The sequence below is a fragment of the Triturus cristatus genome, chromosome 9 (genome assembly GCF_964204655.1).
Source record: "Triturus cristatus chromosome 9, aTriCri1.1, whole genome shotgun sequence".
Lineage (NCBI taxonomy): Eukaryota > Metazoa > Chordata > Amphibia > Caudata > Salamandridae > Triturus > Triturus cristatus.
In genome coordinates this window covers 914,291,965-914,304,978 of record NC_140592.1, presented here as the reverse complement: position 1 = coordinate 914,304,978, position 13,014 = coordinate 914,291,965, and the positions used below count along the sequence as shown (strand labels likewise).

The 13,014-nt window shown below is 43.0% G+C and overlaps 1 protein-coding gene across 2 annotated transcripts in view; it reads right to left on the bottom strand.

Moving 5' to 3' along the window:
• Positions 1–13,014, bottom strand: part of CLMN (calmin) — a 479,452-nt gene that overhangs the window by 238,580 nt on the left and 227,858 nt on the right. For both annotated transcript variants that reach the window (XM_085626456.1, XM_085626457.1), the window contains exon 2: positions 10,340–10,401. In XM_085626456.1, coding sequence (XP_085482582.1) covers positions 10,340–10,401 — 62 coding nt within the window. The remainder of the gene's footprint in view (positions 1–10,339; positions 10,402–13,014) is intronic.

Sequence of the window (13,014 nt, the reverse complement as noted above, 5' to 3'; positions counted from 1 at the left end):
CAAGTCGCCGAGGGATTACACGTCACACAGGACTCATGGACTTCACATGCACAGCCACAAACAGAGATATTTTTGGCTCAGAGTAAACAGCTGCATAACCTTTGAAGCAAAGTGAAACCGGGCCAAAGTTAAGCTAATACATCCACTCTACACAGGACGCACTCTTTAGGTCCCATTAAAGTAGCAGCGCCACCACAGCACACGTGACATTTATTGCCATGTGTCTTTCCTTCTGTGATCCGGGTTTTCATGTTTGGATGAACTTTATCCAGGTGCATGTTTACAGAAACCTGTGGAAAAAACACTGCTTAAGTTGTAAAAGTCAAGTGCCAAGGTATTACACAAGAGTCCACAGCAGCTGGCACCAGCACAGCTCCTGCCTCTGCTGCTGAATGCCAGTGCCAGCATTAGCATTCTAAACACCACACTCCTACAAGTGTAACAATTTAGACTATTCCAGGTCAGCTCAATCACCATGAAAGGTCTGGGAGTGCTAGTTCTACCATATATTTAAAAGTTTATTCAAACGTTTAATATGCTACTAAAGTGTTCATCTAAAAAACATAAGGTAGACATCATTACCATGTGGTAGACTCTAAATAATAAGTGCAGGTGTTTAGAAATAGATTTCAAGTGCTGTGTACCAGCAAACACCGGCACAAATTAAGCACTGAATTGACCATGTTATATGTAACCCTAAGAAAGAAAGTACATTTAGAACAAAAGTATCAGTTGCTACAAAGCAGTAGGAAGAAGTTTAGGTTCATATTTGAGGATTTTCTCACCAGTGCATGTCGGAGACCTAGCTGTGTAGTGGATTCATGCCATGTGTGGCAACATAGGCATTGCTTAGCCAACAGTACTTGGCATGAAGGGGCTCACCCCTTCGTTTTCCCATATTGTTGCATAGATGCACAGTTCGAGAAGTGCTACTGGCCAAAAACTGATGTCTACAAAAAGGCATCTCACATGGAGCGGCTGCCAGCTATGCCAAGTTGTGCCTAACATTTTGGACTTGAATCACCTCAACAGATGTCCTACTAGGTGGATCGACAAGGTAAGCGGTCCATTTGTGTGTTAAATGCAGTCAAGTGTTTAAATGTTGGTATGGCAAACATACCTCTTTCATCATTCGTAGGTCAATAAGCTGATTATCATTAAGTTGGGTGATAACTCATGTTGTTCATACCAGTTAGAAACTTCACAACTTTGAGGTTATGTTATAATTAACACCACCAAACTTGGAACTTGAAAGCCAAATACAAGCACTCACTGCATGTGTGCACAGTACCACTGTGAACTGACATCTGCCCCCATAAATCTATCTTATATCTGGTGGTGTATAGGAGGTTTGAAATGGGTCATTACATTTCAGAACAGATGGCTGCCCTGTCCTTCAAATAAAAATGATTCAATTTCCCAAATACATGAAGAATGAATACTTTGATAATAATTCAAACACAACCAATACAATGACTTCAATACTGTCACCATACTGGCCTTAGATATATGTATTATTTAATCCCTTAATCCCAATATTTGGGGCAATTTGCGCAGATTTCAATAATGTTTCTTGTCCAGAATGCCCTGCAAACATCAAACTTTGGCTAAAATGACATTATTTCCTAACATTTCTGAGAGAAAAAGTTCTGGAATCTGTAAGGAAAGACAAAAGCACTTCCACCTAGTATTACCACGCTACGACTGATAAAAAGAGCACCCCAATTGTGTGGGTGGGCCTACCACCTATGATAGGAAAAGCCCAAAAATGCAACGTAGAGAGATCATGATTTGTAAATGAATTGTAATCTTTCTGGGGATGTGGGTAGCTGAAGTATTTGGGGCCAGTGACAGCCAGATTCCAAAAAAGCCCCCCTATTCTTGTTTGAAAACTAAATACGAGGGTGGACTTGAGTGTGGTTTATCTGGATCACATCACGTTTTCTTACCCAGTTTGCCAGGGTTGCTTGTATTGGACTCCCTTGGTGCCGGCCTACTGTGGGGCAAAATATTAATGCCAAGACAGTGGAAAGATAATTGGAATTGTGTGCTTTTAAGTAGGGGTGGTTGGAAAGTTTAATCCTGTCTGCAGAATTTGGCGATTCAGTGTTAGTCTTGTAACGTGGAGCTCTGGCTAAATTCCGCCAATCACCGCGTGGCGGAATATTTTCCCGCGAGGCTCCAGAAATGCAAGGGTGAGTGAGATTTGGCATCCCCTTGCTTGATTTTCAAACGTGGGCATTTGTGGTCAGAGGGCTGCTCCTTGAGTAGATTTGCTGCCACTCAAGTAGATTTTCTACTCGAGCAGCAGCAAGATGAACTCGAATATCTGCACGTTCTTGCACACCACACGGTGCCATTTTTGCTCATTTGTCAGTGCTCCTAGCACTATTGGTGCTAAATTGCAGTGCAACGTGCATATTTTCCACTTGTTGGCAGAATCTTACAGAGTTTTTATGGAACTCTGTGGAATTCCTCAGAGTGAAACTCCGCAAGTTCGCCCACCCCTAGGGATATTTTTGACATTTAATGGACACTATGGGTATAAGAAAATATGCTGCGATCTATGAAAGCCACACCCCCCTGGATTCCCTTATGTCTCTAGGTTTAAGAAATGGCCACAGTTAATTGAGGTCCCTCAGTGCTGGCTGACCCAGACCTGAATACTGCAGCCATAGTGCATGGCAAGTCAGAAGAAACTGGGATTTATTCAGGCGTAGTTTTGACAGATGGACTTGCAGCAGAGATTGAAGTAGACACTATCGATGGGGAACGATTTACCTAAAATTTACAAAAAAATATTTTACAAATACAGTCCCCATATATTTTGTTAAAGAAAACCTGTCCCTGGACAGTTAATACCAAACGTCAAGTGCTTCCAGCTGAAAGCGAGCATAAGTGAGGTATTCTGTGCTGAACAGTCAAGTGGGTGGGGAACACAGAGCTAAAGAAGAAAATACAAGCCTTCTCACCAGGGTGATTGCTTAGTCATCTAATAGAAAGGCTGCTTGGGAGCCAGCAAACATTTATTTGATTAAGCCACTTGAAGCATTATTTTTAAGAGGCAATATAAGGGTTTTATCATTATCATCTGAGTTGTGGAAAGGGTCATTTTAATGGATATTTATAAAAAAGGTTTGCACTAGTAACAGTCTGATTGCTTATTACTAAATATATATGTTATTTTAAACATTAAATCATTTTACACATTTTGTGTCAGACTATCTTGTACTGTTTGTAATACCATTTTAGAATTCGGTCATATATTGACTGAGATCTCCCAGCCTATGACAGAAAGCTCTAAGCATTAGAAATACCCAATACATTATTCCTCACTGCACCAACCAGGATTCAGTTCTGTGACTGTCTGTGTATACACACAGACATCTGCAGTGATTGCATTAGCCAATTGAGCTTTCATTACTTAAAAGAGTGCCTTTCCCAATAATTAGTTTAACTTTCATTTAAGATAGGTGTGCTATTTTATATGTAGTTACCTGAAGGTGAAAGATCAACAAGATAGTCACAGAATATTTTTTCCTTTTTAGCAGTGTCTTTGACTCTGCCGCCACACTCACTGACCTGCCCCATGGCACTCAGAATCACAGTACCATACCTTTTATGTGCTTCAACCGCTGGCTAGCAGAGCACGGGTAATCCCTCCTCTCTGCATCCACCTGGAAGCAGAATACGGTCTGGTGGATAGGCGTGGGGTCTGATGCCAAGGTCCAGGATCTCACCCCATTTCTTTTCTCACCTTTTTCTTGGTATTCTGTTGTGTTTTCTGCCTCCCTCGGAAGTATGTACCACAAATCTGCCCATCCCAGTGGGTGGGAGGTGGGGCGGTGGTCAAAACTTCCACTAGACCATCTGGGAAAAAAGAAACAGAATGGGGTGTGGGGTGTGCCATCTTGACGCTGGACAAAAGTCCCACCATCAGACAATCTTCTCACCCCCTAAAGGGGAGGATTTGAGGGTTCACCTCCTATCATCCTTCCCCAGGGGGCCAAAAGCAACTAGATACCTGGGATTGGTGCGCAAAATTGTGTGGGGTGTTGGCCTGTTTTGGCATTGGCTACTCCCAGAGCACCACCCCCATGAGGAGCATAACGCCCAATGATGAAGCATGACACCTTTACGGGTGTGTAAGGGCTACTCTCCAAATTGGAGGTTTTCCACTGCATCCAGCCTTTACTCATTGATGAAGATAGGCGTTTAGTCAACTACTCTTGCTCTTAACCCATACTCTATGCTACTGAATGGGCTAGCACTTTCTCATAGGAACAGTTACTCTCTAGTGATTAAGAAGTATTACCTTGGGAGCACGGGTACTGGACCTCTTTTCTTAGCTCCCCGTCCCTCTCTTTGTGTATCAGACACTACTCCCGGGGCACCTGATGGTGGTCCTAACAACTGTTGGAGGCAGAATGGGGAGGGGGGGCGGGGGGGGGGGGGTTACCCGCTCTGCCAGCACATGTGACAGGATTATGCCAAAGGAATCCAAATTTCCTCTCACTTGGCAATGGCCGTGGTATATCAGCCTTTGGCCCCTGAGGGAGCAGAAACGCTTTTTAGGCATCTAGGAATGGTTGTTGTTGCCTGATACCAGGATGAACCTATTCCCATCCCATCTTTTTTAAGTACCTTGGATCCACATTATACATCGAGGCAATGTCCCTGTTTGAACTGTGGTGCACCCTTAATTATGTGCACCTTGTGCGGACCAGAACAGTGCGTCTTATTAATAAATAAAAAAGCTGTCCTCAGTGCAGTTTATGTCTGCCCTGAGGAGAGGGTATTGGTGGGGAAAGTGGGCAGTGGGATGAAGTCAAAGCTTCACTTTCCTCTAGTAGCAGATCAGCCTCTCTTTAAAGTGAGGAATCCCTGGGACCCCAGTGCCCCCTCCCAGGGAGTGTCTTCAGGAGATGCACTGACTGTGAGCAACCTCTAAGGTGCTGTGCAGTCAGTAGGCCTCGCAACAGGTTTTTGCGTCTGCAGCTGCATCTGTGAGAAGGCACAGATTAAAAGGCCAAGCCTTTCCTCCTTCACATAGTCCAACACCCCCATGCAAATGAGGAAATGCACCCCTGTGAATATGCTGCATAAGATGTACACTGCATAATCCATTTTGTAGAAGGCCCAACCAAACATCTGCAGCCACCTCTACAATGCCAAAATGCCTCAGGGGCTCAAGGAGCAGGCACAGATACCCATTGTGCAGCAGGACACTTTCTGTAATATGGCCATTGTGTCTGGTGTGCTTTCTACCCCTTTGGGAAAGTCATATTGGAGGCAAATCCTTCATTCTAAAACCCCAGGGGGTGGAAAGACTGCTGCAATCTAGGGGTAGGAGTTGAGGTGATAACAGGAAAAACAGGACTATCACGATTCGGACTGTGGGTAATCGTCAAATCTTCCTCATCAGGAGGGCAATGGGTGGCGTATAGCCTGATAAGTATTCTAAAATACTGACCCCTGAGGACCAGTGGGCTTTCTACTTCCATGGGAAGGGCATATTGGGGTAAATCCCCAAATCTTCCCTCCCCCTGGGGTTGCAGATTGGGGTAAACCCCCATCACTCACCTGAAGGGCGAAAAATTCCTGTTTGGATTTTAAGGGTGGTGGTGTATCCCGATGCCAGGATAGGCTAGCCCAATCCCACTCTTTATGAAATTAGCTTTCAGAGATGTCTAGTGGGCTGTCTGCCCCATAGGTGTGGACAGATTGGTCGTTCACAGGGTGGCAGAAAGACTTCATAGCTCTGCGGTGGGCAGAGGAGCAATTGGCTGTACCTGGGAGGCCACTCCCCACCTTGAGGCCTTACCTGGCGACTAAAGGGTGTATCCCTGAAAGGAGACGACCCTCCTTGGGCAATGCGAGCATTTGTCTACAAGAGAGGGAGCAGAGAGCGCAAAGTCATACAAGAATGGGGAGAAGAGTTGAAGAAAAATGAAGAACAAGGAGCAGACACCATTAACTGGGCCCTGTAAGGAAGTGCCTCTGTAAAAGAAGAAAGAAAGAGGTTTCTTGAAGGTTATCAGGAAGGAGGTGATATGCAATGCTAGATTAAATGAATTTGAAATTCTAGAATCTTAAAAAAGAGGGGTTTGTCCTTTGTGCATTCCTCTTTAAAAGCTGGAGGTTCAAGGAGAAAGGATTATGTACTAGTAGCGATCTTAGCTGTACAGTTTCAACTTACATACCAATGCCTGAGGACCAGATGTGTTTAGAACCTGTTTAGGACCTGGTTAGTGAAACAAGTCATCTTGTAGATTGAGATAACACACAAGAAAAGCAATTAAGGGTTTCTTAAGGTCGGGTTATATGGTCTTATGTTTTTTAGTTTCTGTGACTAAGCGCACTGCTGCATCGAACGCTGCCTTCAGAGGGGAACGTGTGATTTAGGAAGCCCAGTCAGAAAAGAGTTACTGTAGTCACACAAAACACAACACAAAACCCACACGTTTGGACAAGGCAAGGCTCTTGTTCAAGGATGAGCTCTCTCTTGACCAATACATTAATTTATGATTGAATGTTGAGTCTTATCGATAATGAATTCCATTATGTGTTGTCAATAACAGCAGTTTTACAAACCGAGAACGACATATAAGTCAATCCAGGATTTGAAAAGTAAAGTCAAATGTAAAGATAAAATAAAGACAAACTTGTCTTTTGATGGACTGAGTTTCAAGTGGTGTGAGGTCATCCAGCCTTGCGGCATTTGTAAGCTTTGGGCATGATATACAACATTGTTAGGGGAAAAAATCTTAACATATAAATGCATATTGTTAGCATATGGATGATAGAAGATTCCTGAATTCTTAAACCAGACTGCATGTTGTTTGGAACCATGGGCAATGTTTTGGGTCAAGGTGACACATGTGGAAGAGCAATTACCAAGTACGATCTTCAACTGATTTGTCAGCTAGGAGACAAACTACTTGAGAACAAGTGTATCGATGTCCATGTGATAATTATCCTCTGTATCAAAGGCAGCAGCTGGGTCAAGAAGGACCACAAGACAGGAATGTGCAGAATCAAGAATGCAAAGGGCATCAGTGGCCATTGAAAGCAGGCTTGTTTTGGTGCTGCTGCCCTGTCTGAAGCTTATTGAAACTCATTAAAAAGGTCATTATCAGAGACATGATGTGTAAGTTGCACTAGGTGGCAAAACTTTCAATAACTTTTGAACAGACGATAAAACTTGAAGCAGGATGTAAATTACTGACATCACCCACATCTGCCGATGGATATTTGAGTAAAGGAATCCTTGGCCAATGTTCAGGCAGTCGCGACTACCTCTTGCTTGGGGTGGGTGACGAAAAAACTTGAAGCAGGATGTAAATTACTGACATCACCCACATCTGCCGATGGATACTTGAGTAAAGGAATCATTGGCCAATGTTCAGGCAGTCGCGACTACCTCTTGCTTGGGGGGGGAGGGGCAGGGGGGGCTGACTAAGTTAGTCCAGTGTGGTAGAAGCCAGTAAGACAGATCTTTGCCAATATTTGTCGGAACCTGCTCTGTGAGGTGATTTACATGATTTGTATTGGGAAGTTGTGGTAACGATAATTCAATAAAGTTAAAGTTATGATCAAAGAACACATCAAATTCTTAAGTTTTTGCTAAAGGATCATAATTCTAAAGGCAAACACTGCCGACTGCCTCGTTCTGAGCCCTTGTTAATGCCATGGAGGCATGGAGGCACCAGGGCGATTCAGCCGGTATCTCTCCTAGAGTTTACAGGAATTATGAGTTATTGCCACTAGAATAGAGAATAACAGGTGAGCCCGGTAATACCAGGCCCAAGTTTTGTATTTTTTTCTCCCATCCTCGTCAAATAACAGGTACGAACTTGCAAACACTTACCATCTGCTTAGAGAAGGTGGCAAATGTTTCAGGGGGCTTTTTGTAGTGTGGATGAAAGGGGGGTAGGGGCTAGAGGGAGGAAATAATTATTTCCTCTTCAACTGGGAGGCGGGGAGGGCATCTTCAGTTCCCCCGTGCTGAAATATGCAGGTGAGCGGGCTTGGCATAGCAGCTTTCTGCAGCCCCTACAGCTCTGCAGATGGTTTCGAGCTTGGAGTCATCCGGAACTGAAATTTTAGGGTCTAGAATTAGATGACCCAATCATTAAGCAGCCAGAAAAACCCAGAAAACATATAGTTGTCCAGAACAGTATTTCCTCCCCTTCCCCTAACCCCCCCACCCCCCATCACCGCCCTGGATACCATTACTCCAGCCAACTCGTATTGAGGCCCTATGGCAAAAAACATTTGATGGCATCAATTATTGTTGGTGTCATCAATGAGGCAGTGGAAAAGCACCGCCAAAAAAACTAAAGCTCCCGTATATACCATTCTTCACATGGATGAGCGGGTGGTCCTTCTCACTGCACAATAGAATAACACATCTAAAGAATAAATCATATGCAGCCCATGGTGTTGAAAATACATAACACAACTACTGTCCCTTATTTTGATTTACTACAAGGAAAGAGACACGAGTTAAAGCTAGAAGCTTCATTGAGGATGCCTTGAGGTTCAGTCTTTATATGAATAACAACAATACTGAAGTCCTTGTCATATTGGCATGATTAACTATTCCATGATATACTCGCAGCCTTGAGAAAGTCCAGAGGGCAAAACACATATTGGCTGATAATATATACAAGGAGACAAGGAACGTCACTAATGCCACACGTATTCACAAGAGAAAAGTGAATTCAAAAGGTGAAGCAATATATTTTAAAGAAATTACGTTATATAGTGTATTTTTTATGAAAATATAAGGCCGGCCTTTGAATTCCATATACACACAATGGAGCGATGTGCAACCTTGGTCAGACATATAGTTATAATAGTTTGAAGCACAAAACTTGCTATAGCTGATTTGCTCAAAACCGTCTCAATGTTTTTAGATAGTTATCAAATCCAAATAATAAATTTATGTTGGCAAAACAAAATGATTTTTGATATCCTAACTCCCAAATGTGTTGCTTGAATAGAATTATAAAAAAACAAATGAAGATAGAAAGCGTTCATACAACAGTAGTAGAACTATGCTTGACAACATGCACTCTACAGATCATAAGACCTTTTGGAAACTGGCTGTTCTAAAACGAAAACAGCCCAGCAATATTCATTTTGCAACTCCATAGCCAAGTCAGACTGGGATGAAGAGCGATTTCCAGAAACCAGTCCCAGAAGGCTTGTTTCTGGTTCAGGGAGGACCTGGCATGGCAGTTCGGGCTGAACTCTTCCCATGGGGAGCAGGGTCAAGACCGATTTGCACATGGCTGGGTCCAAACTGCGGTGGCGCTGTGAGCAAAACATATGATGGGTTAAACCCAAATCTGTGTCTGGGGGTGAATGTTTCATTTGTTCAGCATTCCATTCATCATTTGTTCTTTTTGCTTTTGTCGCCCTAAGATGGAAGGGTGTGCTCAGACGTGGGTCCCGTGCTCACTGTGCCACTGAATTCAAGCTAGCCTAGCTGATGAGGGGTGATACCCCGAAACTTGTTGCAGGATGCACGTTTTCAGTCCAGGGAGGAACTGAACTGGCAGTTCAGGCTGGACTGTTCCAATAAGGAGCAGGGTCAAGAATGATTTGCATATGGCTGGGTCCAAATTGGGGTGGCGTGGTGAGCAGAGAAACAGTGGATTAAACCCAGATCTGTGACTGTGAGTGGGGGTGATTGTTTGATCTGTTCAGTATTCCTTCCATCATTTGTTCTTTGGCACCTCAAACCTTGTATAAACCTCAATTTACACCAAAATGTACATCTCTGTGGTTTACTCCTACAATATTGTTGTGTACTGACTCAAATTTTCAGCAAGCTCAGCCCATAAAACGTTACCAGTGTAATACTTAGGACACATCGGATGGTCTGGGTTGTGCACTGTAATCTCTGGTACATTTAAAAGTCAATTACATTGCAGCTCGTAAGCACGAGTGCTGTTGTCTTGCAATACAATAGAGGGCTGTGTGATTGAACAATGAGATGTGTGTTATTCGGTCCTTCGATTTTCTTTCTTCATTTCCAACTTGTTCTGGGTTTTTTCTACTTTTCAAAGATTGCCCTGGGCTTTAAATGCACTTGTTAGTACAGGGATCTTGGAGCCTCTTGTTTTTGAAGATGCTACACCCAAATGCACAAAAGTGCAGCACACGGCATAATCACTGGCTAACCAGCTGCACTAACTTTTCAATGGACTGACTCCTGTTCAGCATTACAAGTAACCAGGAGATTTTATGTGAATTGCTAAAATACGGTGTGCATTAATGAAATAATGTGAATTAATAAAATAGGGTGAGAATAACTGAAGTTACTTACTTTCTCCAGATGTAAATTGATCCACCTGGTGAACGTCCTCTTCTGGATATTTTCTCTTTCAACTAGAACGAAAGAGACAAAATATATTTAAAATATAAAGCCAAGTAACATTTGAGAGATATATTCAATTAATACGAATACAACTTCATTTAGTACATGTCTAAGGGCATCATTAACAGGTGAGTAATGGGACATCTGGTAACAATTGGTGCAGTCCAACCACGTCTGCATTTAAATTCTCATTTCGAGAATGGAGATACACGAGAGGAGTCCAAAGCTCTGATGTTGGAAGTGTGACCCTGATGCTGTCCAATTAAGGGAGTGCCCTTCGAAGTCATGCGCAACAGACAGACTTTTTTTTGTTAAGGACCACCACTGAAACCATTAATACTATCGCGATCCCAGGCAAAAAAACTCTTAAAATATCCCTCAACAAGCTGGAAGAAGACTCAAAGTATCTGGTGGGCATTAGACATGTGATACTTGAGGATGAACCTCCACTTTGGGGGGCTAGCTTAAGAAAGTGACGTCAGGCACAGTATGGCGTCCCTGCTGCCACAGATTATTTATCTACATAGTGGCTCCCACCGCGGATGTGGGAGACATTTCCATGGGCAAAGGTTTTCACAATTATGATGAACCAGTTTAAATTTGGTGGCCCGGCCTCTGCCAGTATATTGGAAGTGCTCTTTCTGGCATAATGGCGTTATGCCAGGTGGCCCACCTCAGTTTAATTAATTGATACCCCTAAAGGATATTATATAGATCTGTGAATGGGTCAGCTGTCAAACTAGCACGTCAATCACCACTTTTCTAGGCTACATTGCTAAACTTGAAGGTCAATCCGTGCAAGTTGGCAAAAAGCCCTGCAGACAAATGCACGTAATAGCCACATGCGTCTCTCAGTAGGCACTGAGCAAAATACATAGGTGCACCGAACCAAAATGACTAGCATAAGATTGAGGTTGCATGCAGGAGGAAAAGGAAGCAGATATAGGACATCCTGCTGCAGCACAGGGCCAGCTTTAGTGCTGGTGGGCGCATGGTGAGAATCTTTTTGGCGCCCCCCCGAACTCCTCCTCGGATTCCCTCACTATCACCCTGCAAAAGTGCCCCTCATCTCTCTATAGCCCCTCTCTTGCATACATTTCATTGGTTTGAAAGCGTTGGTAAAGGCTGGCTTTGCTAATCCACTCAACTCCACATGCAATACAGACCTGTTCTTTACAGCAGGCATATTAACCCTCTAGGCTACTTTATGGTAAGTCTAAATTGCCACTAGACAAAACTTTGATCTCTCTCTCAAGCAGGAACATTAATCACAAGAGTTATCTTGACATTTTTATTGATGTCTGAAAGCTGGACGCCCAAGGAACTCTACAGCAGGTGATTTTAAATCTTAAATTATGCTAAACACAGCACCCCCCATCCCCTTAGGTAAGTGCCCAGTGCGGCCGCACCGGTTGCATTGTCTTAAAGCCGGCTCTGCTGCAGAATCCCCTCCATGCCACCATAAGGCCAATGGAGCTGTATTTGCACAAAGCACATTCTTGGTCAAAATACATAAAAACCCACAGAAATCCACTACTTGTGAAGAAAACAATCTTTATGATGTGCTACTTTTGCTAAATATAATGCCATAAATGTGTAGTCGTATAACCAGAACAGCAACTGTGTAAAGCACAAATCATGCAATACATTAAAAGAACATTTTTCTCAGGGGTCCTACAGCAACCAGTGGCTTCTAGGTGGTGTCTTTTGTGGAACCTGTTGTATACTACTGGTGTGTCAGGAACTCAACTCCTGCCCACTTCTAATTGAATATCCAGGTTACTCCCTTCTCTCTGTAAGGGAGGTCAAGTACAGACTTTCCTATTTGACCAATCTGTTTGCTCCCAAGCGAATAGGGCTCTCTCGCTGTGGGACTTGAGAATAAACTTAATAAAAGCAGTATGCCCTTAATAAAATCCTTTTTCATTGTACTTTTACCACACAGAAGTGCTCAAATGAAAGATTTGTGCTGGATTAGATCAGTTCCAAAAGAACCTGTCAATAGTAGTGTTTTTGATACCTTTGCCATCACCCACCCATTCATGTCTCCTGTATCTTTCTAAAATGCCTGTTGGGATAAACACCCAAGCAATAAGAAAGAGCAAACGAAGAATCGCATGTTACATCAAAGACAGGATTATGTTGAAAGTGCTGTATAGCCTAATATCAATAAGTAAATACAAAGGTTAGCTCATCTTGTGAATGGAAGTAAGGCAGATACACAACCAAAAAGCACAGTGGATAAGAATACCAAATATGTCAAGTAAATATGAGCATGTGTAGCCATTTGCATGTACATCAGGGAAGGCAAGGTTCAACTTCATCTGAGTCTGCTGAAGGAGTCCACCACAGACACACGGGTTAATTTGAGGCATTAGTCTTGACAGACGTCTTTAAATTTAACTGTACTGACAACTCTGCTAAAGATCAATGTGGAGATGTTGCTTAGTTTTCAGATTGTTTTTTCGTGGATGAATTGAAGTGTCTCCTGCTGGGCAAGTTTGGCTTCATAGACGTTTAATAATCAATTGGAACAATTTTCACATATTCTCACTTACAATACCGTTTACTTTATCTATGGGAACAGATGTGATATTGTCTGGGAACCTGGGTTTAAAGATGCA